Genomic DNA, 26,929 nt, shown 5'->3' with positions numbered 1-26,929 from the left:
GAGACGGCCCACTCTTCGGCCCTGCTGTCTTTCAAGCAGGATGCAGATCTGCAGTTCTTTAACACAGCGACTCTACAGATAAAAAAACAGATTACGCTGCAGTCGCAGTTGGTCTCCCTGGCCACGGAGGCAGTCCAGCCATCAGGCTTGGCATCCTCCTCCCTTGGCTTCCATGCTCAGTCGGAGAGTAAGAATCACAGAATCATAGAGTGGGAAGGGGCCATACAGGCCATCTAGTCCAGCCCCCTGCTCAATGCAGGATTAGCCCAGAGCATCCTAAAGCATCCAAGAAAAGTGTGTATCCAACCTTTGCTTGAAGACTTCCACTGAGGGGGAGCTCACCACCTCCTTAGGCAGCCGATTCCACTGCTGAACTACTCTGACTGTGAAAATGTTTTCCTGGATATCTAGCCTATATCGTTGTACTTGAAGTTTAAACCCATTACTGCGTGTCCTCTCCTCTGCAGCCAACAGAAACAGCATCCTGCCCTCCTCCAAGTGACAACCTTTCAAATACTTAAAGAGGGCTATCATGTCCCCTCTCAACCTCCTTTTCTCCAGGCTGGACATTCCCAAGTCCCTCAACCTATCTCCATAGGGCTTGGTCCCCTGGCCCCAGAGCGGCTGGCGTTACCAGAGCGCCCTGTGCCCTCCCAGCAACCCTTAGCCTCCCACCATTTCCAGTACTGGTGAAGTGAGGAGCCGGCTGCCTCTTCAGCCATCAGAGTGAGCCCAGTAGGCTCAGAGCCTTGTGGCAAGGACTTGGGAGGCATGGCTTCCATTTTACATGGGAAGCCTTTTTCCGTTGGCCTCAAAGGAACTATCAACGCAAGAAGGACCCGTCAGCCGAATCTCAGGAGCAGGAAGAGAAGAAACAAGCTGACGATGGCTGTGCCTTCAAAAAGTCATGTAATGTTTATTTAAAGCTTCACCGAGTCAAAAGGAGCCCTGGCTTTTTCTTTTTCTTTTGCCTGTTTTCAGCCATGAGTTCTGACTTCCTCAGTGACTCTGAATTATTATTAAGCTTATCATTCAAGTGCAAATTTTTCTACCATCTATTTTCAAAGGATCACAACGGTTCCAATATCCATCGAAGCACAGGGATCATCAGGTAGTGCTCAGCCTTTTTTCTCCTCCTGTGCCAAGTGAATTATGGCTGTGATGGTAGGCCCCACAGAGGACTCCTCTCTCTGATGTCGATCTTCCTCCCTCTCCCGCCCAAGCTTCTCCCAGGACCTCCTTAACTTCCCAGGCTCAAGCCCCCAGTCTCTCAGGGACAAATGCTCAAGTGAATTTATTTGCAGGGATTAAATAAGAAATGCCAAAGGAGATCAGGGAGGCTGTGGCCCAGGCAAAAGGGACTTCATAAGAGGGCCCACAGACTTCCTCCTGGCCAGGCTTCATCCTTACGAGGAGGCATTTTCATTATTTTGGGGAGATCTGGTGGTTTTCAGTCCTCCAAATCATCCACCCAGGGCTAGAAGGGAGGGTGGCACTCCCGTAAGTCAGGAAACTCTGCCTCTCCCTCCGACAAGAATGCTTCCCAGGGCCCCAAGATTCCAAAAAATCCTGCTTCAACCTGACTACTTAGACGGTGATCCAGTAAGCAACACTGGTGCCACAATATCAAGGATCAGTGGATGGTGGAGACTGTGACCAAGGGTTACTGTCTTGAGTTTGCAGTTCTTCCACGGGAGTTTCATTGACCTCTGAAAAACTTGGTGTTGCTTCAAGCCATCCAACGCCTGTTGCAGATGGGAGCAATAAAACTGGCTCCACTAGAACAACAGAACGGAGGAGTCTACTCAGTCCTGTTCTTGGTCCCAGTGATATGAAGGCCAGTGATATGAAGGCCATTCTACTCTTGAAGTGGCTGAACAGAAGAATATTAAAAAAACAAGTTCAAGATGGAAACCCTTCAGTCTTTTGCAGCCCTTCTCAACTATTTTACCATTGAGAACCCCCTGAAACATTCTTCAGGCTTCAAGAAACCCCAGAAGTAGCATGATTGTACAGAATATGGTTGGGGGGCATGGTTGTGTACATGCCCACCAGGGGCCCCTCCCCTTCCCATCCCCTCCAGGCCCTTCATTGGCCATTTTCTGGCATTGATAGATCTGTCAGAGGCCTGTTTGTATGTGCCAACTTTTGCCCCCCATGGGCATTTTCTGAGGTTCGCATACAACAACAATCTTTTTATTTATTTATTTATTTATTTATTTATTTATTTAGATTTATATACCACCCTCCCCGAAGGCTCAGGTGCAAGGCTCTGCCGTTTGGGTTAAAAGCAGCCCCCAGGGTTTTTATAAAGATCCTGGTCTCCCTGGTGGCATACTTGCAGATGCAAGAAGCATTGATTTTTCTTAGCCTCTTGATAAGGTTCTTGTCTTTACAGCAGGGATTGGGAGATGTCCAGACAACAATCAGATGTCTTCAGGACCACATATTTGTTGTGAACCTTGAGAAAAGCATTCTGGTTCCCTCCCAGAAGGTTCTCCACCTGGGTGTGGTCATAGACATGACTCTGGACAGGGTTTTCGTGTCTTTAAGGAGAGAGCAGAAGATAAGAAGGGCCATTTGATAGTTGCAGTCACAGACACACCTGGTTGTGATGTTCTTGGCCAGCCTTGTAGGAATGCTGGTGTCCTGTCAGGAAGCTGTCAGTTGGCCACACTTCCATGGTTCTCTGCTAGAGCTCCTCAGCCCATTTCAGGGCAGAAAATTGTCAAAGAATCTGTCCCTTCCCATCTCCCTCAAGCAGGTGCTTCTCTGGTGGCTGGAATCCATACGTGTCTCCAAGGGAGAGCCGCTGAAAGATCCGAAGAGAGTGATTCTGACTACGGACACTAGTCTCCTGGGTTCGGGAGCACATACTGTCTGAACCGCGGTCGAATGCCCGAGAGGTCGGCCGAGAACCTGCTCCCCGGAGCTGGTCAAGAAATGGAAACTCTAGAAGAAGAAGGACGCGACAAACGGAGACAAGCCCCAGATGCAGACAGCGAGCGTGAGACCAGGAAGAGCATCCGAGGACAGAGTTACAGCGCCAGCAACAGGGCTCAAGTTTAAAGAGACATGGGAGAAGGAAAGAAGAGACGGCGAACAGGGGAGGGCCGTTAGAGGAAACCCCAGGGGAGCATAGAGAGGGCGTTAGTACAGAGAGGCATGGAACAAAGGGGAATTAGGAGACAAGGGCAGGGAGCAGCCCTTCATACTTACCTTCAACAACGGAGGTGATTTGCAGGCAGCGGTAGCCCAGATTATAAGCCTCAACAAGCCCAATTAACTGGAGAGAGGGGAGGGAACCCTGAAGTTAGCACCAACCCCTCAGCTCCAATTCTTAGGGCAAGAGAGACAGACGGAGCAGGTATAGACCCAAAAGCTGACACATACACATGGAGAAATGGCTCAGGGCACTTGGTCCCTGGAAGAAACTTCCCCAAGTATCAACTTGGTTGAGGTGAAGGCTATCAGGCTGGGGCTACTGCCCTTTCAGAAGATATTTTGGAACAAAGACGTCCTGATTCACACTAACAGTATGACGGTCAAAGGCTATGTGAACAGGCAAGGGGGTATGAGGTCCAAGATGCTCAACAAGGAAGCAAGGCTGCTGTTCCCATCTTCGGTTCACCTAGCAGGAGTGGACAGTGTGATGGCAGACTGGCTCAGTCAACAACAGCTGGACCAGTCAGAGTGAAGAAAGTCTTCATGGAAATTTGTCACAGGTTCGGAAAGCCAAGAATAGATCTCTTTGCCTCTGAGACAAACTGTCAACTTCTGGCATTTCTCTCCAGGTGTCAGGAACCAGGCAGAAGTCACCAAGTAAAGCCCATGTTAAAGGAACTCCCGAGATCACAGGCAGAGTGTAGATCCAAAGGAAAAGTCTTTATTACACAGGGCAATACAGAAGTTTCTACTTGCAAAGTTCATAGAGCAAAGGTTTTCAGGAATACTTATAGAGACGATCGACTTAAGGAGGGGAGAAGGAGGAATCAGCAAGGTGGGAAAATAAGGAAAATACAATGGTTTCTCAGAGGAGCCATCTGGCTCAGGCTTTGATCTGAAATGTTGAGTCTCCACAGAACCAGGCAAGGTCGAAAGGGAACAGGAGGAGATAAGGAGTCCCTGCTGTGAGCTACTTTGGTATGCAGAGGAGGCCAGGAACTGGCAGGAGATTTATGGCTTATGACAACCAGCCGGGAGAGACAGGGAGACTGGGATCAAAGTTGAGGCATGACACCAGGGTCAAGTCTCATCAGGCAAAAGCGGTTCCACTATGCGTTTCCTCCTGTTCAAGTGCTCCCAAGAGTGCTCCAAAGAATCATAGCATTGTAAGGGATCTCCTGGGTCATCTAGTCCAATCCCCTGCACTATGTAGGACACTCACAACCCTATCACTCATCCACTGTAACCTGCCACCCACTTGAATGTTCACAGAATCAGCTTCTCCATCAGATGACTATCCAGCCTCTGTGTAAAAATTTCCAAAGGTGGAGAATCCACCATCGGCTGAGGCACCCTGTTTCACTGAGAAACCGCTCTGACTGTCAGGACCTTCTTCCGGATGTTTAGATGGAATTTCTTTTGAATTAATTTCATCCCATTGGATTTGGTCCGTCCCTCCAGGGCAAGAGAGAACAATTCTGCTCCATCCTCTTTATGGCAGCCTTTTAAATACTTGAAGATGGCTATCAGATCCCCTCTCAGTCGTCTCTCCAGGCTAAACAGACCAAGCTCCCCCATCCTTTCCTCATACCCCTCCAAACCCCTCACCATCTTTGTTGCCCTCCTCTGGACACGCTCTAGTTTGTCTACATCCAACTGGGGTGCCCAAAACTGAACACAGTACTCCAAGTGAGGCCGAACCAGAGCAGAGTAAAGCGGCACCATCACCTCCCGTGATCTGGACACGATACTCAGTTTGATACAGCCCAAAATTCCATTTGCCTTTTTAGCCACCGAGTTACACTGTTGACTCGTGTTCAATGTATGGTCTACTTAGTCTCCTAGATCCTTTTCACACTTGCTACTGCCAAGAGAAGTCTCCCCCATGAAATGTGTAATGGATCTAATGCTAAACATAACAAAAAAGGCTTCTTTAGTTATATTTCAGGCAAGAAAAAGTATAGGGACACCATAGGACCACTGTGAAGACAAAAAAGTGAAATTATAAGGTGATGATGATGATGATGATGAAGATGATGTTCATGGTATGATCTACTAGGACTCCTAGATCCTTTTTGCACATACTTGTTGTTATGTGCGAAGTCGTGTCCGACCCATCACGACCCCATGGACAATGATCCTCCAGGCCTTCCTGTCCTCTACCATTCCCCGGAGTCCATTTAAGTTTGCACCTACTGCTTCAGTGACTCCATCCAGCCACCTCATTCTCTGTCGTCCCCTTCTTCTTTTGCCCTCGATCGCTCCCAGCATTAGGCTCTTCTCCAGGGAGTCCTTCCTTCTCATGAGGTGGCCAAAGTATTTGAGTTTCATCTTCAGGATCTGGCCTTCTAAAGAGCAGTCAGGGTTGATCTCCTCTAGGACTGACCGGTTTGTTCGCCTTGCAGTCCAAGGGACTCGCAAGAGTCTTCTCCAGCACCAGAGTTCAAAAGCCTCAATTCTTTGACGCTCGGCCTTCCTTATGGTCCAACTTTCGCAGCCATACATTGCAACTGGGAAGACCATAGCCTTGACTAAACGCACTTTTGTTGGCAGGGTGATGTCTCTGCTTTTTAGGATGCTGTCTAGATTTGCCATAGCTTTCCTCCCCAGGAGCAAGCGTCTTTTAATTTCTTTGCTGCAGTCCCCATCTGCAGTGATCTTGGAGCCCAGGAAAATAAAATCTGTCACTATCTCCATTTCTTCCCCATTTATTTGCCAGGAATTGAGAGGGCCGGATGCCATGATCTTTGTTTTCTTGATGTTGAGTTTCAAACCAACTTTTGCACTCTCCTCCTTCACCCGCATCAACAGGCTCTTTAGTTCCTCTTCACTTTCTGCCATTAGAGTGGTATCATCTGCGTATCTGAGGTTGTTGATATTTCTCCCTGCAATCTTGATCCCAATTTGTGACTCCTCTAATCCCGCCTTTCTCATGATGTGCTCCGCATACAAGTTAAATAGGCAAGGCGACAGTATACAGCCTTGCCGAACTCCTTTCTCAATTTTGAACCAGTCAGTGATTCCATGTTCAGTTCTCACTGTTGCTTCTTGACCTGCATATAAATTTCTCAAGAGACAAATAAGATGCTCTGGTATTCCCATCTCTTTAAGAACTTGCCACAATTTGTTGTGCTCCACACAATCAAAGGCTTTAGCATAGTCAATGAAGCAGAAGTAGGCGTTCTTCTGGTACTCCCTAGCTTTCTCCATGATCCAGCGTATGTTGGCAATTTGATCTCTAGTTCCTCTGCCTTTTCGAAATCCTGCCTGTACTTCTGGAAGTTCTCGGTCCACATATTGCTGGAGCCTAGCTTGTAGGATTTTGAGCATAACTTTGCTAGCATGAGAAATTAGTGCAATGGTGCGGTAGTTTGAACATTCTTTGGCATTGCCCTTCTTTGGGATTGGAATGTAAACTGACCTTTTCCAATCCTGTGGCCATTGTTGAGTTTTCCAAATTTGCTGGCATATTGAGTGTAGCACTTTTACTGCATCATCCTTTAAGATTTTGAATAGTTCAACTGGAATGCTGTCACCACCACTAGCTTTATTATTGCTCAGACTTCCTAAGGCCCATTTGACTTCACATTCCAGGATGTCTGGCTCCAGGTCAGTAACTACCCCCACTGTGGTCATCAGGGATGTTAAGCTCGCTCTTGTATAGTTGTTCTGTATAATTTTGCCACCTTTGTTTAATCTCTTCTGCTTCTGTGAGGTCCCTACCATTTTGGTCCCTTATCATACCCAACTTTGCATGAAACGTTCTCTTCATATCTCCAATTTTCTTGAAAAGATCTCTGGTCCTCCCCATTCTATTGTTTTCTTCTATTTGTTTGCACTGTTCGTTTAATAAGGCATTCTTATCTCTTCTAGCTTTTCTCTGGAATTCTGCATTCAGTTGGGTGTATCTTTCTCTTTCTCCCTTGCCTTTCACTTCCCTTCTCTCCTTAGCTATTTGTAAAGCTTCCTCAGACAGCCATTTTGATTTCTTGCATTTCTTTTTCTTTGGGATGGTTTTAGTTGCTACCTCTTGTACAATGTTGCGAACCTCCGTCCATAGTTCTTCAGGCACTCTGTCTATCAGATCTAATTCCTTAAATCTATTTGTCACCTCTACTGTGTATTCGTTGGGGATATGATTTAGTTCATACCTGAGTGGCCTAGTGCTTTTCCCTACTTTCTTCAATTTAAGCCTAAATTTTGCAACAAGAAGCTCATGATCTGAACCACAATCAGCTCCTGGTCTTGTTTTTATTGACTGGATAGAACTTTTCCATCTTTGGCTGCAGAGCACATAGTCAATCTGATTTCTGTGTTGACCGTCTGGTGATGTCCATGTGTAGAGTCGTCTCTTGGGTTGTTGGAAAAGAGTGTTTGCTATGACCATTGTATTCTCTTGACAAAATTCTACCAGCCTGTGCCCTGCTTCATTTTGTACTCCAAGGCCAAACTTGCCTGTTATCCCAGTTATCTTTTGGTTTCCTACTTTAGCATTCCAATCCCCCATGATGATAAGCACATCATTTTTTGGCGTTGCTTCTAGAAGGTGTTGTAGGGCTTCATAGAACTGATCAACTTCATCCTCTTCAGCAGCAGTGGTTGGGGCATAGACCTGGATCACTGTGATGTTGAATGGTTTGCCTTGGATTCGAACTGAGATCATTCTGTCATTTTGGGGATTGTATCCCAAGACTGCTTTTCCTACTCTCTTATTGATTATGAAGGCTACTCCATTTCTTCTGCGAGATTCTTGTCCACAGTAGTATACCTGATGGTCATCTGAATTAAATTCACCCATTCCTGTCCATTTTAGTTCACTGATTCCTAAAATGTCGATGTTCAGTCTTGTCATTTCTTGTTTGACCACGTCCAGCTTACCTTGATTCATGGATCTGACGTTCCAGGTTCCTATGGAATAAAAATCTTTACAGCATCGGACTGTCTTTTCGCCACCAGTTACTTCCACAACTGAGCGTCCTTTCGGCTTTGGCCCAGTCGCTTCATTCATTCTGGCGCTACTTGTACTAGCCGTCTGCTCATCCCCAGTAGCATATTGGACACCTTCCGACCTGAGGGGCTCATCTTCCGGCGTCATATCGTTATGCCTATTGGAACTGTCCATAGAGTTTTCATGGCAAAGATACTGCACATACTACTGCCAAGACAAGTCTCCCCCCTCCTATATTCATGTCTATGGTTTTTCCTACCTAAATGCAGGTCTTCACATTTGTCCATATTGAATTTCATTTTATTCAGTTTAGACCAGTTATTGAACCTCTCAAGATCATCCTCTATTCTGATTCTGTCTTCTGTTGTGCTTGCTATCCCACCCAGTTTAGTATCATCTGCAGATTTAATAAGTATCCCCTCTAATCCCTCATCCAAATCATTTATAAATATGTTGAACAACACAGGCCCCAGGACAGATCCTTGAACACTCCACTTGACACTCTTCTCCAAGGGGATACTGACCCATTAACAAGTACCCTTTGGGTATGATCAGTCAACCAATCGATCCACCTGACATAATAAGGATCCTCATTTTACCAACTTGTTAACAAGAGTATAATGTGGAACCTTATCAAACGCTTTACTGAAATCCAGATAAACTATGTCCAGAGCAATCCCCTGATCCAGCAAGGTAGTCACTGTTTCGAAAAAAGAGATAAGGTTGGTCTGACATGATTTTTTCTTAAGAAAACCGTTCTGAGTCTTAAAAATTACAGCTCTCTGTTCCAGCTGCTCAGGGACCAACTGTTTGATGATTTGTACCAAAATTTTGCCAGCGACAGATGTCAAGCTTACGGGTCGATAGTTATCTGGATTCTACTTTTTCCCTTTCTTGAAGATGGGGATAACATTTGCCCGTCTCCAATCATCTGGATCATAGACTTACAAGCATAGGTAGTCTTGGTGACACCTTTTTGGCCGTGGGGGGCTTGGTTTCAGGGCCTGAAAAGGTTGTCGGTAGTGGAACCTTGGCAGCTTCCAGTCAGACCAGACTTACTGTCTCATGGTCTGCTTCTACAGCCACATCCAGACTTCCTGCTTGCAGGTTAATTGGGACAAACTCAGGGAGTTAGGCTAACTCAAGAAAGTGGTACTTTACTTGCTTCTAAAAAGGCCTCTATGAACAGGGTGTATAATAACACCTGGCAAGTCTTTAGCACTTGGTGTGAGGATAAGAATTTAGATTCTCTTACAGTTAAAGATGAGCCTCTTGTGGCGCAGAGTGGTAAGGCAGCCGCCTGAAAGCTTTGCCCATGAGGTTGGGAGTTCGATCCCAGCAGCCGGCTCAAGGTTGACTCAGCCTTCCATCCTTCCGAGGTCGGTAAAATGAGTACCCAGCTTGCTGCTGGGGGGTAAACGGTCATGACTGGGGAAGGCACTGGCAAACCACCCCGTATTGAGTCTGCCATGAAAACGCTGGAGGGCGTCACCCCAAGGGTCAGACATGACTCGGTGCTTGCACAGGGGATACCTTTACCTTTACCTTTACAGTTAAAGTAGCAGAGGTTTTACATTTTCCTCAACAAGGACTGGATAAAGGTCTCAGTACTAGTACTCTTTGGAAACAGGTGACAGCCACCGTGGTTGTTAGAGGTACAAAAAAGGTCCAAACCCCTCACCATCTTAGTAGCCCTCCTCTGGACCTGCTTATTTCTCTACATCTTCAGTTATGATGCCTAAAACTGAACACAGTACTCAAAATGAGGTCTAACCAGAGCGAAGTAAAGTGGGAACATCACCTCATGTGATCTGGACACGATACTCCGTTTGATACAGACCAAAATCCTGTATCCTGATTCTGTCTTCTGCTTTGTTTGCTACCCCTCCCAGTTTCGTGTCATCTGCAAATTTAAGCCCGTTTGGTCTAGTGGTTAGGAGTGCGGACTTCTAATCTGGCATGCCGGGTTCGATTCTGCGCTCCCCCACATGCAGCCAGCTCGGTGACCTTGCGCTTGCCACGGCACTGATAAAATTGTTCTGACTGAGCAGTGATATCAAGGCTCTCTCAGCCACACCCACCTCACAGGGTGTCTGTTGTGGGGAGAGGAAAGGGAAGGTAACCATTAGCCACTTTGAGCCTCCTTCAGGTAGAGAAAAGCATCATATAAGAACCAATTCTTCTCCTCCTTCTTCAGAAACCGCTCTCCTCCTTTTGCTAGTTGTGGTGATGCCCATTATGGGAACGTGTGCAGGATAGGGTTGTGCACGGAGGCCCCAATTCAGATGGTTTCGGATCCGAATCAGCCCAATTCGGACCGTTTCAGATCCGAATCGACCAATTCGGACCGGACTGGTCCGAATCAATTCGGGGCCAATGCAAGTCAATGGAGGCCATTGACTTGCATTGGCCCCGAATCGAGTCCATTGACTTGCATTGGAAAGGCTCCCGAGGCCACTGACTTGCATTGGAAAGGCTCCCAAATCGATTCGGAGCTGTCCGAATCAATTCGGGGCCAATGCCAGTCAATGGAGGCCATTGACTGGCATTGGAAGCCTCCCGAATTGTTTCGGACGATTCAGGGCCAATGCAAGTTAATGGCTCCGTTGACTTGCATTGGAAATCCTTCTCCCGCCTTCCCCGGGGGCAGGGGGAGGGGGTGTATGTTGCATCCCTGAAACTTCTTCGGGAGCTCAGGGAGGGTCTTCCCTGAGTCCCCTGAAAGTTTCAAGAAGATTGGACCAAGGGGTCCAATCCTAGGGGCTCCCAAAGAGGGTGCCCCTATCCCCGCTCCATTGGTTACAGATTCTTTAGGCTGAACATGTTTCCCCATAGACTTCTATGGGGAATGTTCCTTCGGAGCCCCCAGGATGGGACCCCCTGGTGCAATCTTCCTGAAACTTGCAGAGGACTGAGGGAAGACCCCCCCTAGAGCTCCCCTGCAAGTTTCATGATGATTGGATGAAGGGGTCCCATCCTATGGGCTCCCAAAAGTGTGAGAAAAAAATGATTTCAGCAGGTAAATTGGCAATTTCCTTGTTCTGAAATCATTTTTTCCGAACCCGAATCGCCCATCCCTAGTGCAGGACTGCTCAGTTGCCGCTGCAGGCAGCTGCCGTGGACACGTGTGCAGGAGAGGAGCAGTGGCAGGAAGGGCAACTGACTTTTCTTTTTTCTCGGCCAGGCTTTATCCTGTGGATAAGAGCAGAGTGAATGAATATGGAGAATCTTATGAAGAGAAGCCAAGGAGAAAGCCCCACAAAGAATAATAATTTGAGAAAACTCTAGGAGTCTTCTTGGACTGGGAACTGACTGCACAGATTTGACTTTTGGGAAGAGATGAAGTACAAGAGTATTCCTCAAAAGCTTGTGACAGAACTTCATGGACAATATTTCATCTGCATTGCCAAAATAAGTTTTGATTGTCTCTGGATTTAGCTGTCATCTTATTGTTTATGTGTGTGCTCAAGAAGTCTGCCAATATTTTTGCCCAATTTTATTTAGCCATTTTAAATGTCCATGGAGATTTCAACAGGCCCTACTGGTCGTGTCCTGCTTAGGGGCTGGATCCCGCAGATCTGTTCAGTGAGTGGGGGAGAAGCCCCTTTCCTGCCTTGCACCGGAGGGAGGGGACCTGCTAGGGGACAGTTTATGGGCCACAAGCAGGCAGCCCAGCCTTGCAGTCATTCCTCATGGAAGGTGGGAGAGGGGCCTGAGCCAGCTAGCCTGGATCCCGTGCGACCGCAGGGCCGCCAAGAGGGTGCTGGTGCAGGGAAGGAGGTTCCTGCAGCACTCTGCCCTGTCAGCAGCGCTCAGGAAATTGCAAGGGTGGTTTTGGGGTGAGGGGTGTGCACAAACAGGTACTGTGCAGATGCCTCTGTGAGCCACTGGGCTCCCTCCAGATGTCCCTCCCTGCAGGTGGTTACTGGGCCCACCCACATTGTGCTGTGTATATTATAGGACCACTTTTCTGGCTGGGAGAACTACAAGTATATCGTGAATATTGATGGGAAGCTGACACTTAAACCTTTCTATAGGGGAAAATACTTTTTATTCTATTGGACCAATTCCCGGGCACAATCTGTCCAGAATTAAGCCATGTGGAGTCGTCCTCATTTCCCTAGGAGGGAGAGAAGCTCCTGCTGACACCTCTCCCTTTGAAATTGTTGGGGTTAAAATACAGTTAAAATCAGCTAGATCCCCCCCCCCCCCAAGAGCATATCATTCTGGTCTTCAACAAAAATCTTAGCTTGTAAATGTTTTGGGGAAAATCTGTTTTTATAACAGCAGAAGTGTAAATCTAACTGAGTACAAGCAGCAAATAGTATTCAGTAGTTAACCTTTTTATACTCACAGAAAGCGGTTTCCTTCATCCATTGAGCTGGATCACCTTGATTCCCTCAAATCAGATCACCTTTAAGTATCGCTCACCTCTTAAAAAGTATATTAATAGCTACTTGCATGACACCCTAATTGTGCCAATTATACGCCAACAGGGAAAACTGTAGACCTTCACATCCCACAATGATAGAGGACATTGGATGCAGCAGGTGGGGCCCGAGGGCCTCAAGAGGGAAATGACAGGCGGGCCTTGCGTTCAACGTCATCTGCACAAAAGACAAATGTGCTCCCTGGTGCTGATTGGTTGCTTCATTTTGGAGGCAAAAGGGACTACAGGGACTGTAGAAATTTACATTCCAAACCTTTTATTATTTTGCTTGCTATGTGTATTAAGTCAAAATGCAATACTATTTGTGGAATATAATTTATTTTAAGCATGTTCAAAATGGCAGTGAGATGAACTCATCAAGACCTCTGCAGCGCCTGTGACACGAAGGCAGGCCGTCTGCAAGTTTTGTCTTGGATCCGAGGCCACTGTTCTCCTCAGCCCGGCCCTCTGAGCCCGTCCTGCGACCCAGGAGCCCTGCATGTCAGCGGCTGAAGCCGGTGGTCTCAAACCAGGTGGAATTCTGCTGGGGGGGGGGGGGGGGGTTGCTAAGAAGGACTGCATTCAGAATCACAAGGGGCTCCCCCCCCTTTCTTCACCATGGCATCCAGATAGGCAACTCCATGGCTATTTTAACCTTGCCTTCGGCTATTGGGGGGGCACACGGAGTTTCCAGCAGCTCTTAAGATGACAAGCCCCCCCCCTCCCAAATTGCATTTTTCTCAGTAGCTTGACATTTTGTGTGAGGCCATTTCTGTGAAGCAAAACTGCTGTTGCAGGAAAGGTGCTGGGCCCCATCGTCCAGGCCCACTGCCTCCCCACTCCTGCTGGAGGGCTGGCGCCTTGTGGCCCCCTCCCCTTGGGCGCGTTCAAATGCTTCCCTGGGACGGGATCATGCCCCTCGGGTCCCGCTTCCCGCTTGTGCTGCGCCGGCTGACTAAGGCGCCTGGGTGTGATAAGCGCGGGCCGCTTCTCCGCGTCCCTTGACAGTCCTCCTGGCTGGGCTGGCGCTTTGGGGCCGGCCTGCGAGGTGGGGCTCCCGGGCCTCGTTCCGCCGGGACCGCCCCGAGCAGCGCAGAGCAGATCCGCAGGCCGCCGGTTGTGCTCCGAATATTCGGTTGCCGTGTCCGAACTCCTGCGCCTGGGGGCTGGTACCCGACACGTGGCCTGTGCGCATGGCTGCAAATAAGCGTTACTGTGGACCCGATCCGGCCAACGTGCTTTCCTGCCCCGACTTTCCCTTCAGATCTGGGCCCTTCCATGCGGCCGGGGTGGGCGGGCAGGGGCGGCTCCGAGGGGCGTTGTTGCGCGCGCCTCCTCGGCCCGCGTGCCGGGCTCCTGCTGGCGCCGCTCGGGGCGGGATGGAGGCGCTGCGGGGCTGCTTCGCGGCGGTGGAGCCGCTGGGCGCGTGGCTGGAGCGCGTGCGGGCCGGGGCCGAGGGGCCGCCGCTGGAGCAGGAGGGCGACCCGCCGGCCTTGCGCCAACTCCAGCGCCGCTGCCTCGTGGGCATCCCGCCCCACGCGCCGCCCGCGCCGCCCCCGGCCGCCGCCCCGCAGGTACCACGCAGGCAGGGAGGGGAGGGGAGGGGAGGGGAGGGGCGGGCTGGCCTGGCCGGGCGGCCGCCTAACGTGTCTTGTCGTGTCCCGCGCAGGTGTGGAGCCCCCGCGAGGTGGTGGAGCGCGTGGCGGCGCGGGGCTGGGGCTGGGCGGGGGGGGCGCGGCTGGGCGCGGGCCCGTGGGCGGCCGAGGCGCTGGGCGGGAGCGTGCTGTGGGAGGCGCTGCTGGGCCGCGTGGGCGACGCCGCCCTCCTGGCCCACCTGCTCGAGCGCGCCGCCCTCCTCGTGCGCGTCCCGCCCGCCTGCTGCCTCCAGCTCGCCGGCCCGCCCGCCCGGCCCGCCCGCCGCCCCCCCGGCCCGCCCCGACAGCCCCCCGACGCCAAGCGGCGGAGGACGAGCAGCGGCGCCCCCGAGCACGACCGGCAGCGGGAGGCGGCGGCGGGGCCGAGGTCCCCGGACTGGAGCTTCGAGGGCGCGCCGCAGGAGGAGGCGGAGGAGGAGGAGGGGGCGTCGGGCGGGGGGCTCCGGGCGCGGGCGCTGCTGTACTCGGGCCGGCCGTGGCGGGAGCGCCTGGCGCCGGGCTTCGTGCTCAACGGGCCTGCGGCGGGGCTGCTGGCGGCGGTGTTCGGGGCCGAGGCGGCCGAGCGTGTCCCGGGGCGAGGCGGGGGGCGGCGCCGGCGGGGGCGGGGGCGTCGGTGGCGGGCGGCGGGCGCGGCCTTGGAGGAGCTGCGGGCCCGGCACTTGCGCTGTCCCTACGGGGCGCTGCTGCGGCGGCACTGCCCGGCGGGGGGGTCGGGGGCGGCGTCGGCGGGGGGGTGGCTGGTGCGGCGGAGCAGCAGCGCCGGCCAGGTGTACGGCTTCTTGCGCGCCTGCCTCGAGCGGGTGGTCCCCGCGGCGCTGTGGGGGTCGCGCCACAACAAGCGGCGCTTCTACAAGAACGTGCGCAAACTGCTCGCCCTGCGCAAGGCCGACGCGCTGCCCGCGAGGGAGCTCCTGCGCAAGATGCGCGTCAAGGACTGCGCCTGGCTGGCGGCCGCCCCAGGTACGCCTCCCGACTCCCGAGGGAAAGGCCCGCCCGCCCTCCGGGGCTGAGGGGCCAGGCAGGCCCGTGACTGGCCCCTGGGGAAGGGGGGGGGCTCCCCTGATGCGGGCGCCGGTCCTCCCTGCTCTCCTGCGCGGCCCAGCGCAGCTTCCTCCGTGCAGGAGGCGAGGCGGGGCGGGTCTCATGTGGGTGGGCAGCCCCCTTGGTCTGAAGCGGCAGGACCAAGTGAGAACCATCCAAGCTTCATTCCAGGTCTAGGCGCAAAGCCTGTTCTGCCCAAAAATGCACCAGGCGCTAGGACCTAGGTGGGGGCAGGAAGGAAAGAGGCGGGAAGCTCAGGGGTGGCACAGGTGAGGCTGGGGCCGTCCCCCCCAAACTCCTGCCCGCCCGCCAGCACAGCTGCCCTCCTGATGACAGCCTCCCAAGCTTGAGTCTTGGAGATGGGCGTGGGCCACGTGCAGGTGGACAGCAGTGAGGTCTCGCATTGCGGGTCCCCCTCACTCCCAGGTCCTTCCCCATGCGTCCCTGCAGCACTTAGGCATCTCCTGCCTACCGGCCACCACACCCCCCCCCCCATGCAGCGGCAAGGCCTGGGATGGGCCCCCTCCCAGGTCCCAGTTGTGCTCACTGGCTGGCTTACCCTTCGCCTTCAGTCCAGTAAAGCAGGCTGGCACTTCTTCCACATGGAAGAAGTTGGAGGGGAATGCATCCCAGGGTGGGACTATAGCGTACCTGATTAGCCATTCGTTGGACAGACAGCCAAATCAGGTACAAAATGAGTCCCAACTCCTCCCACCACCCCAGTCCACTTTTATTTATGTTGCATATTACATATGAACTTTCTGTGACCTTGTATCTGAGGAACTGTGCTTGCCCACAAAAGCTCATATTGTATCTTGAATAAGACTTTGTTGGTCTTAAGAGTTCTCCTGGACTCTAACTTTGTTCTCCAGCATGAGGACAGGGGTCTCTGTGCCTGCCTGATGTCCCGCTCTTGTTCTCTCTGCCCTGTACCCCCCTTGCAGAGCGTGGCTGCTCCGTCCCTGCCGCAGAACACCATTTCCGTACCCGTCTGCTTTCCCAGTTTTTGTTCTGGCTGATGGACACCTACGTGATTCAACTCCTCCGGTCATCCTTCTATATCACAGAGACCGGGTTCCAGAAGAACTTGCTCCTCTTCTACAGAAAGGCTGTCTGGAGCCAGCTGCAGAGCCTGGCTGTTAAGTAGGTTGCAGTTAGAAGGTGCTCCAATTGTTATTGTTAATTATGAGCCGTGTGGCCGGGAGATCTGAGGATGGTCCGCCAGCTGGGCAAGGGGCATTCAGAGGTGGTTGCCATGGCCTGCCTCTGTGTCATGACCCCCCCCCCCCCGGTGTTCCTTGGAGGAATTACCACTCAAATCCTTGGCATCCAAAGACCAGCCAGGGTTGGTCCTGCCCAGCTTCCGAGACCAGATGGGAGCAGCTGGCCTGGGAGAACAGGTGTTTTTTGTGTGCTTGTTTCTTGCCACTTATCAGGTGTTCCAACAGACTCGAAGCACGCCAGCAGCAGCCGCAGCCGCCAGAGAGTGGCCGAATAAAGTCTGCTGTGTCCCCTGAAGGTTCAGATGTTTTCAGTTGGGTGGCCGTGTTGGTCGGAAGCAGCACGACCATATCTGAGTCCAGTCAGGCACCTTTATGACCCACAAAGATTTATTCAAGGCGTGAGCCTTCCTGTGCATGCTCATGCATCAATTAAATCTTGGTTGCTCTTAAAGGTGCTGCTGGACCCCAGTGTTGTTGTGCTCCAGATGTTTTGCTTCCTGGAGGTTGATTCACGGGTCTGCCTCATTGCCTGCTGGGTCGGAAGCCTTTCCTCCAGCCCAAGGATCTTTGGCCCAACCGACGTGTTTCTCCCAAGAAGGCTCCTTGGGATGGAGGGGGGCTTAGGTGAGCAGAGGGGGGGAAGACAACAAGCCCCCCCCCACCTGCAGAGACCAGGAAGGACCCCCAAATCCTCACCGTTGTGCCACCAAAACTTGTGCCGCCCCTTTCAGTGGCCTTCCTGGACGCAGGTGGAACGAGGGAGGCTGTTTTCCCACTGGTGGATGTTCCCTTCCCTTCCAGGAGCCATCTGGCGGATGTGCAGCTTCGCGCCTTGTCACAGGAGGAGATCGCAGCCCTGCAGCAAAGGAGGTATATTCCTGTGGCAGGCAAGCTCCGCTTCATCCCCAAAATGAATGGGCTGCGCCCTGTGGTCCGGCTGAATACCCTGCTAGGAGCAGAAAAGTTCAGCAGAAAGGACAGAGGCAAGAAGGTGGGTCTCTTTTGGATGAATGGCCTCCTAGGGGGGCAGGCCTCTGGGCCTTTAATGGCGGCCTTCGTATGGTGGAAGCACATATGTTCCCTGTGGCGTCTACGTTGGTGCAATTCTTGAGGGGGGGGGAAGGGGGTCTGCAAATAGGGCCCCGTTTTTTTTACTACATTCTCTGCATAGCAAGTTTAGGACGGCACGTGCCTGCTTTTCTGCCTGTCAAGACGCTGTGGCATTTGCCGTGTTTAATGTTTGATTCTGTTTGATTTGATTCCTTGCCTCTGTAATGCTGCAACATGTGTTGTATTGTTCAAACCTCTTTTGTTTAGAGTGAGCTGGCTGGGAAAGAAGCCTGAACTTACAACCACAGGTCTTTTTGGCCCCCAGGGGGGAGGGGCAATCCTTACAATGCTGAGAGGATCTGCAGGTGGAAATAACTCCCAGAACTCCCTATTATGCTAGGGGCAAAGCCCGTTGTCTCCAAGAAGACAACGGGCGCTAGAGCTTGGCAGTGGGAAGAGGAAGGGGAGGAGTTGTCCAGTCTGTAAGGGCATGGGGTTGAATGTGTGTGTCGTGTGGGAGGTTGTGGTGGCAAATGAGGGCATGGGTGTGGAGAGATGGGTGTCAAGAACCTGTGGTGTGGAATGTTCGTTGAGTGTGGGAGAGGACTGACCTTTGGGAATTGTGGCATAGTGGTTACAGATGAGCTTTCCAGAGCCATGTCCTCAGATATGTGAAGGGAAAATCAGACTGGAGACTCTTCTTAGGGGGAGATTACATGGCAACCAATTCCCCCCAGTTCTGCGTCATTTCCCTTCTTGTGTGAATTAGGCCACAGACACCGAAATGCCCCTCTGCCCTAATACACATGGGGCAGTCACAGTACACAGGTGTCCACCCTGTTCCTTCTTTTTCAGTTTTTCACTGTTGGTAAAATGTTATGTGCTCACATGCTTCTTTCATGGTTGCTCCTTAGAAGAAGAGCTGGATTTTTGTACCCTGTTGTTTACTACCCAAAGGAGTCTCAAAGCAGTTTACAAACACCTTTTCCATTCGTCTCCCCACAATAGTCAACCTGTGAGGTATGTGGGGCTGTGAGAGGTCTGAGAGAACTGGGAATGGGCCGCAGTGACCCAGCAGGCCTCAGGTGTCTCAAAGCATTTTCCAATCATCTTCCCTTTCTCTCCCCATAGCAGACTCCCCATGAGGGAGGTGGGGTAGCGAGCCTCACAGGGAAGCTGGCAACCCTAAGAGGAAGACTCTCTGTGCACAGCAGTCTTGACCTTAGTAAGGTTTTTTATACTGTTTTTTTTAATTTGCCAGGCCAAGGTTGGAAAAAGTTATTGCAGTTCCCATGTCTCTCCAGACATTTACTTGTTCACTATTTACAGTTTCAGGCTGTAAATATTAATTTAGATCTTCCTGCACTTTCCAAACTCTCAGGACTGATGCTGGTCTGCCTGTCTGCGCCCCAAAATACAAACAGTTGCTGGTAAGGGCTGGCCCAGTTGCTGGTAAGGGCAGGCCCAGGAGGGACACTCCTGCACCACTCCCGACGGCAGGCAAAAATGGCTCATTTGAAGGCTGGACTCTGAGGCATTGTACGATTTTGAAGGCCCATCTCCAAACCTCCAGGAATATTTCCAACCCAGGGGTAGCCAACCTCCAGGTGGGACCTGGAGAGCTCCTGGAATTACAGCTCAGCTGCAGAGTATAAAGATCAGCTCCCCAGGCAGAAAGGGCTACTTTGGACAGTGTTGTGGTAGAGAAGAAACATTTAAGGCCTCCCACACAGGTTGTTGTTGAATTGAAAAACATGAGGCCTACTGCACAGGGTTGTTGTGCAGATGAAACAGGAGACAAAAGAACCAGTTTCGTCTGCAGAATAACACTGTGCAGTAGGCCTCAAATCTGCAGAGAGTTGCAAAGAAGAAAGACACATGGCTTGGCTGTGTCTAACCCCCGGCCAGAGCAGTATTTTAAGTGCGAAGGGGCTTTTCTGTGGCCTCCCTGTCAGGCAACTGGAGGGGAAACTCCCCCCCCCTCAAAAGGAAGGAGGGGAAACTCCCCCCATCAAAAGGAAGCCTCCCCCCATGCCCTCAGGCTCTCCAGCATCGCTCTTGGAAACGCCTCCCTCTCCTCAGCCAGGGCTCCTTCACAGCAGGCCTGAAGGGAGGGAGGGGAGTGAGACACTGTAACGGTCTAGATCAGCCTCTTTCAACCTTTTGACCATGAAGGAACCCCTGAGATAATTTTTCAGGCTCCAGGGAGCCCAGAAGTTGATGTCAGCTGTCCACACCTCCTCGCCCCACGCCCCAGAAGTGTCATGTCACCATCCATGTGAGCAGGCCGGCTTGAGGAGGGAGGAACAGGAGGCGGTTTGAGATGGGCTCAGCTCCCTCCCCAGGGTAGAAACCACAAGAGAAGTGGCCGGTTCCCTGGCTTGTGTCCAAGCCCATCAAAGCAGGAGGTGACAGGCCACGGACCCCCTCCGAGGTTCCCATGGACCCCTTGCCAGGCATCCCTGGTCTAGAGACTGTAGCTCTTTATTTATATTGAATGCCAACTTCAAGTCAACGAAGGAAGCACGTGGTCTCTTTGCCCTTAGATATTTTTCTTATTATACACGATGGAAAAGGCGACCCTAAAACCAAGCTGTCCCGGTCCCAAAATATTGAAGCTGTCAAGCCGAGATTTCAGTTTAGAGTCCCAAGTGCACGATTATTATTATTATTCGATTTATTGCCCGCCACTCCCTTGCGGCTCGTGGCGGGTTACAACATTCTAAAACCCCATAAAATCCATTAAAATCCAGTTAAAACAACTACAGTCCAGCAATTATTAGTTAGCAAGCTAACCCTGCAAATCCACTACCCTTTTCCCCTACTAGCAGGTGGAGAGGGGGTATTGGTGGTACCCATCTCTAATCCCAGTCCCGTGTCCCGGGGGGGGGGGGGGCATAGATGTTAGCCTTGGCCTCAACCATAAACCTGGCGGAAGAGCTCCGTCTTGCAGGCCCTGCGGAACGTTGAAAGATCCCGCAGGGCCCGCAGCTCTCCCGGGAGCTCATTCCACCAGGCAGGGGCCAGGACCTAAAAGGCCCTGGCCCTGGTCGAGGCCAGGCGTGCTTCCCTAGGGCTGGGAACGACCAACAAATTTTCTCCCGCAGAGTGTTAGGCTCTGCGGGGGGCATAGGGCGATAGGCGGTCCCTCAGGTATGTGGGTCCCAATCCGCGTAAAACCTTAAAGGTTAGAACCAGAACCTTGAACCGGATCCGGGCAGCAATTGGCAACCAGTGCAGCTGCCTCAGCACCGGCTGGATGTGGGCCCTCCACGGTGTACCAGTTAGGACCCTAGCAGCTGCATTTTGCACTAGCTGAACTTTCCGGATCAAGGACAAGGGAAGGCCCGCGTAGAGCGAGTTATAGAAATCTATTCTGGAGGTGACAGTTGCATGGATCACCGTGGCCAGGTGTTCGGGGGACAGGTAGGGCGCTAGTAGTCGGGCTTGGCAGAGATGGAAAAATGCCTGGCCCGCTACTCTTTTGACCTGTGCCTTCAAGGTCAGGGAGGTATCAATGATCACACCCAAGTTCCTGGCCTGGGACGCGATGGTAAGGTGCGTCCCTCCCAGGGTGGGCAAGCGCGCTTCCTGCTCCCGCCCCCTACGTCCCAGCCACAGGACCTCCGTCTTGGATGTCACGATGTGTGGCCTACACAGGACAGAAAGCAGGCTCACAGGGCTGCCCTCTGCAGGGCCAGGGCCAGGGCCTCCGTTTCTATAGATGAGATCTTCAACTGCTGCTTGCCAATCTGCAGGGATTTCACCTGTTTGATCCAACGCAGGGGGAAAAGCCCCCGGCAGGACTTAAAAGAAACCCTTCCGGCAGAATGCCATTAGGTTTCCAATTGTGGGCATTTACTGAATGTGTCTTTGCTGTGTAAACTCCTTTAAACTCTTTTTAAATTGTTTCCTCAGGTTCAGTACTTCAAGATGCAACTTAAAAAATTATATAGTGTGCTCAAGTATGAACAAAAGAAGAATCCCAGCCTGCTTGGGTCTTCTGTCTTTGGGAAAGATGATATCTATAGCACATGGAAGAAGTTTGTTCTGGGAGTTTTGGAGTCAAATGCCGAAATGCCTCCGTTCTATTTTGTGAAGGTACTCTTCCCTGGCACTTTCCCTTCGTCCTTCTTCCAAGACACTCAGGCAGTTGGCCTGGTTTTCCCCTTCCATCATTTTATCCTCACAACTTGGGGGGGGGGGGATGTAGGCTAGGCTGAGAGAAGGGCTATCCCAGGAAGCGTCACCCAGGAAGCGCCATGGCTGAGTTCAGGTTGGAAATTGGCTGTGCTTTTGTGCACACGAAATCACACGATGTCAGTGCACTTTAATGTAAGAAATGCAACATTTGCTTGCAGGTAGCCGCTGGCATGGAATGAGATGGCCTTATCCAGCATGTGTGAAAGCCCCCTGGGTCTCCTTGGCCCATTCCGAGGGGCCCCACTGTGGCTGCAGAAAGAAACCCCTCCCTCCCCCCCTCCCCCCTCCAGGCAGATGTCAGCCGGGCCTATGATTCCATTCCGACTCAGAAGGTGGTGGATGTGATTGCGCAGATCCTGGGTCCTGGCAACAAGACCAGCTACTGCATCCGCTGTTACGCAGTGATCCTCCGGGCAAAGAATGGGCAGATCATCAAGCGGTACCGGAGACATGTACGGCCAGCTCTTCCCCCTCCCTCCCTCCCTCCCCTCCCTCCCGGGTTCAGCTGCCTTCAGAGCACAAAGAAAGGCTAATAAGTGATGCTCTCAAGCCCTAATTACAAAATATCCAGAGAGGAGGGGCGTGGCAAATCGTGGACCAGTCAGAATATGGGTCTGCTGGGCCACCTGAGGTGTGGTTTTTCCTCTTCACTTTCGGGTTTTGCATAGCTGCTGCATTTGGCAGAGATCTCGCCCTCCCTCCCCACCAGTTCCTTCCTGGAGAAAAGGAAGATTCTCTGTTGTGTCCTGGGATCTGTGTGTCAGGTGATGGAGGTGGGGTGGGGTGGGGTGTCTATGGAAGTCTGTCACCTCCCCTGGAGACTCCTGGTCCCACCCACACACACCCACAGATACTGTCCTAGGAGAGATCTTGGCTAGTCACCCAGGAGGAAGCATCTGCAGAGAGAGCTGCCTTCGAGTAACACTTCGCTCTGGAAACCAGCCTTGGGCCAGGCCCTCTCCCTGCTTCACTCAGCCCACGATCCTTGATCTGTGGAGCTCAGTCTTGTCTGCTCCGTCTGCATGAGGCAGACTATGAGACCCTGGAAAAGAGGCAGCTGTCCGACTCTCGGTGGAGACGCGGGGACGAATTCCTGTGCTGGGGAGGAGTCCAGCAATCCCCCAACAGAAGCTTCAAGGGAGGTTGCAACATGAAGTTGCTGACTTGGAGTTTATTCAGAACTATAGACTCCCCCCCCCCCCAGTAGAATAGGAACGTGACGTTCTTATCTCACGACTGATGTTAACTATCTTTGCCGCCCCTCCGCCCTTCTGATTGGGCTCGAAAGACCCGGTCATCGCTATTCCTCCTTGTACCTGCCGAAGGACACTTTGACCCTGGAAAGCTTTCCCCCCACCATTTTGTTGGTCTCAAAGGTGCTCCTGGACTCAAATCTCGCTCTTCAGCAGCTGCGGCATTTTAATCTGAGTGCGTTTGCAGGTGTCGACCCCAGAGGAGTTTATACCCGATATGGCTGAGTTTCTTCATCATCTTCAGCAGACGACCTCACTGCGAAATGCACTAGTAATTGAACAGGTAGGTATTTGTGAAGGAATTCCCCTCCCCTGCAGCAGGAGTCGTGCCTGGGCAGGGTGGGTGGGCCAGCTCAATCCCTCCCGCTCCCCCCATGCTCAAGGCATGCGCACGGCTGCACTCTGCAACGGGCAGAATCGAACAGGCGGTCCCTGTGATTTGTGAGCAGGGCGGTTGTGAAATGAACCAGATTCCATTTTGTCAGGAAGGGAACTGGAGCCTCAAGGAGCCTTCTTGGGAGTGGCGGGCTAGAAATCAAATCTCCTCAACGAAACCTTTTTCCTCTTTGATTCAGAGAGCTCCCTCAGCTGTTGAGTGCTGAATTAATTCTCTTTCCAACTTAACTTAAGTGCTCCGAGGGAGGCCTGAAGAGGACTGATGTTTTGCAGCATCTTGCCCCTCGGTGGTGCTGAGGCGTCCTCATTGTCTGGGCAGTGGGTGGAGGAGGCAGCCAAGGCGGGCAGGTCCTGCCCTCTGCTCAGGGCCCACAAAACGGGCTCCCTCCCAGCTTAACCTTGTTTTGATTTTTGAAAGCTTGATATTTTCCTGCACTTGAAAATTTCTTTGTTTTGGTCTTGGTGAAGTGTGCAGTCTTGAGAAAAGCATTGATACTGGTCTGCTGTTTACATCTCTGTATATTCATGTCGCCTGCTTCCTAAAAATCCTGCTGTGTTAGGTATTTTTGGATCAAGGCTCTGCTTTGCTGCAAAGAAAATGCCAGAATGCTCTTGCTTTAACTGTAACAGATGACCCCCCCCCAGCATATCTCTCTTTTTTCAATTTAGAGTGTTGATTTGAAAGAAAGATGTTCCGACCTGTTTGAATTTTTTCTGCAGTTAATCCACAACAATATCCTGAAGATTGAGAACAGGTAAAGAATTTTTGTTTTTCCTGGACTGTGTGAATTTTCATAGAATTAGTCAGAGAAAAGAGAATTGACTAATGTTTCCCCTCAAGGTACTTGTCACTGTCTCTTTAGCTGCTTTATTAGCCCCCCTCCCCCCCCCCATGCAGTGTCCGTCTCTGTCCCAATAAGTCTTGGTCTTGGTCCACTGTGAGGCCCTCTTTGCAGGTTTGACCAGGTTATTTCTTAGATGGGCTCCACAAACATCAGGCTTCTGCCCTCCTCATTGCTGATGGTGCAGTTCTCCTAAGAACAAAACAAAACACAGCATCAGGACTTTCCTGTCTGATGGAAGATTTTGTCTCTTGTAGTCTAGAACAGCGGCCCACAACCGTTCTGAGGTCAGGGACAACCCCCGGCGGGTGAGGGGGAGCCGATGGCTCAGGTGCTGCGCACACGCATGGCAGTTGCGCGTTTTCGCCACCAGGGGGTGCAGATGCGCATGCGCATCAACTGCGTGTTTGCGTCGCCGGTTGCTGCGCCTACCTCTTCCCTTCCTTCTCGCTGTGTGGGGGGGGGCCAGGCGCAGCTGCCAGCGGCCCGGTATCGTGACGTTCGGGCCGCGGACTGGGGGTTGATGACCCCCGGTCTAGAACACCTGATAGTTAACTATTGCAAATCCAAGATTGTTGTTTTTTGGGGTAAATCTCTTTTACACCACAAGTAGAAAATTCATGGTGCTGACCTTGAGGCAGTCACCTGCAAAGTTTATCCAGGGGAAAGGATCTGGATCGATAGAACAGGGGAGTCCATGGATTCAGCTCCTCTTAAATTCCTGCATTCCATCCGTGGAACCTGGGACAACCATCTCTTGGTGCTCGGATCTGGTGGAAAGTTGAAATTATACACGGACCACCTCTGCTGAATCAGAGAGGATTCTTATGTTTCCCTCTGGGGTAAAGTTGTTGAGCGATGGCTACAGCTCCTCAGTCTTTCTTTGCCCTCCCTTTATTCACTTCTGGTTTGTTTGTTTTTTGTTCTCTCATGGCATGCGTGTAGCGTGGCCAGGAGACCCAAGCACTGTCTGGCAGCTCTTGCGTGCCCCCACATCGGCCCTGGTATTCCTTAGAGGGGGTGCTAAGCAGAGCCAGCGCTGCGTAGCTCCTGAAATCCGACAGGATTGGGCTTGTCCGGCCTGTCCGGGACCCTCCCACACACATTGGATGATGCACTTTCAGTGCGGAGAGGACGTCTGGGAGCTCTCTCATCGATGGCTGCCATCATTCTGTTGTGCCAGTCACTGACCAGGCCATCTAGAGAAGTGCCGGGAGGCATTGGGTCCCGCATAGCATTCAGGAATCCTATTGGATCCATAAGTCTCTGCGGGCGAGTCAAAATCTGCTCGGCTCCCATCTGAGGAGGGGGGGGGGGGCAGCCTTAGCCAGGCCTTCAGGGCGTAGTGGTCTGACTATGGCACGGCCGTAGCTGAAACCAGATCCACATTGAGTCCTACACCGAAAATGAGGTCCAGGGTATGGCCTGCTTGATGAGTGGGTCCAACAACAAATTGCGAGTGCCCCAGTGTTGCTGTGGTCCAGCCCATTCCTAGAGGGCGGCAGCTCAGCATGGACGTTAAAGTCTCCCAGAATTAGGAGTCTGGGGAACTGTACCACCCAGGCTGCTACCTCCTCCAGTAGGGCTGGCAGGGCATCTGGGGGTGCATTGGGCCAGCCAGATGGCCACGCTCTCGGTTGAGTCCCACACATTTCACAGTTTTAATCAACAGAGTGCCAAGAGTTCTCTTTTTATATTTCCCATTTCTTAAATGTGATCAACAATTAAAACGGTATCCCAGGTATTCTGCCCATTTTCCTGCACCTTCATCAGTGATTGTTAATCTGTAACGCAAACCATCTTTAACACTTAGCTGTATAAATATTTGCACAGAGCCCTCCTGGGCAGTGCTGGTCCAGTCACTGGAACGTTACAGGCCAATCAGGAGACAGACAGCAAAGCTGTGTGCATCCTGATTGGGCCAGCCCAGCTTGCTCCCGCCCCCAAGAAACCGGGCGAGGAGCACTCTGAAGCACTTGCCACCATTCAGAGCCCCAGCAAGAGCAGCTTCGGCAGAGCCGCCTGGGCGGTGGGTAGGGAGGCGAGGATTCTCTGCCAGAGCTCACCCGAGCGGCCCAGCTGTGGCCTCACCGGGCCTCGGCACAGATGCCTGCTTAGGAGGGGAGGCTGGAGCCTGTTGCATTTTTTGCACAACAGACTTTTCTGCTAGTGTATTTTATATAATGTCTGTTATAAGGTAACATATTGCCAAACAATCCCCACCCTGATGCCCCACAGTATCCCACCTTAATACTCTATTTTATTGGGTATCACATAGGTTTTTAATTTTATTTCTAATTTTATTTATTGCATATTTCTATACTGCCCTCCCTTTTGGCTCAGGATGGTTTACACAGAATTCAGCGGTAGGTCCATCTCCCCTACCCTGGGCTTCGCAAGAGGACTGTCATTGCCTAGAGCCCCCTTTTTACTTATCAGTGCATTGTAATTACAGCACAGCAAAGATCACCTTAGTCCCTCTAGCATTTCTGAGATTCTGTGATGGTGACATTTTGTTCCCTGTTATTTGCCAGGTATTATGTCCAGTGCTGTGGGATCCCCCAGGGCTCCATTTTGTCAACTTTGCTTTGCAATCTTTGCTACGGAGACATGGAGAACAAGCTGCTGCATGGCGTGCAGAAAGATGGGTATGAAAACGTTTCTTATTTTAAGTGTCTCAGAATTTCTAACCAAGGATTCCTATCATGAGCCGTTGATCAAGAT

General features: G+C 51.8%; 2 protein-coding genes across 5 annotated transcripts in view; both read left to right on the top strand.

Annotated features, from left to right (window-relative positions):
• Positions 1-11,607, top strand: part of CLPTM1L (CLPTM1 like) — a 52,470-nt gene extending 40,863 nt beyond the window's left edge. The window contains exon 17 of the mRNA XM_077310554.1: positions 11,298-11,607. Within this exon, the coding sequence (XP_077166669.1) occupies positions 11,298-11,382 (85 nt within the window). The 3' untranslated portion in view covers positions 11,383-11,607. The remainder of the gene's footprint in view (positions 1-11,297) is intronic.
• A 2,271-nt stretch (positions 11,608-13,878) lies between these two features.
• Positions 13,879-26,929, top strand: part of TERT (telomerase reverse transcriptase) — a 28,588-nt gene continuing 15,537 nt past the window's right edge. For 2 of the 4 annotated variants that reach the window (XM_077310551.1, XM_077310549.1), the window contains exons 1-9: positions 13,880-14,116; positions 14,212-15,157; positions 16,183-16,381; positions 17,263-17,452; positions 21,430-21,612; positions 22,005-22,166; positions 23,155-23,250; positions 24,033-24,118; positions 26,740-26,853. In XM_077310551.1, the coding sequence (XP_077166666.1) occupies positions 13,922-14,116; positions 14,212-15,157; positions 16,183-16,381; positions 17,263-17,452; positions 21,430-21,612; positions 22,005-22,166; positions 23,155-23,250; positions 24,033-24,118; positions 26,740-26,853 (2,171 nt within the window). In that variant the 5' untranslated portion in view covers positions 13,880-13,921. Of the gene's footprint in view, positions 14,117-14,211; positions 15,158-16,182; positions 16,382-17,262; positions 17,453-21,429; positions 21,613-22,004; positions 22,167-23,154; positions 23,251-24,032; positions 24,119-26,739; positions 26,854-26,929 lie in introns of all 4 variants that reach the window. The other 2 variants (XM_077310553.1, XM_077310552.1) reach the window with 2 other exon arrangements.

Source organism: Paroedura picta, chromosome 14, assembly GCF_049243985.1.
Source record: "Paroedura picta isolate Pp20150507F chromosome 14, Ppicta_v3.0, whole genome shotgun sequence".
Lineage (NCBI taxonomy): Eukaryota > Metazoa > Chordata > Lepidosauria > Squamata > Gekkonidae > Paroedura > Paroedura picta.
The sequence above is the reverse complement of the archived record's forward strand: the minus strand, read 5'-3'. Positions and strand labels throughout refer to the sequence as shown.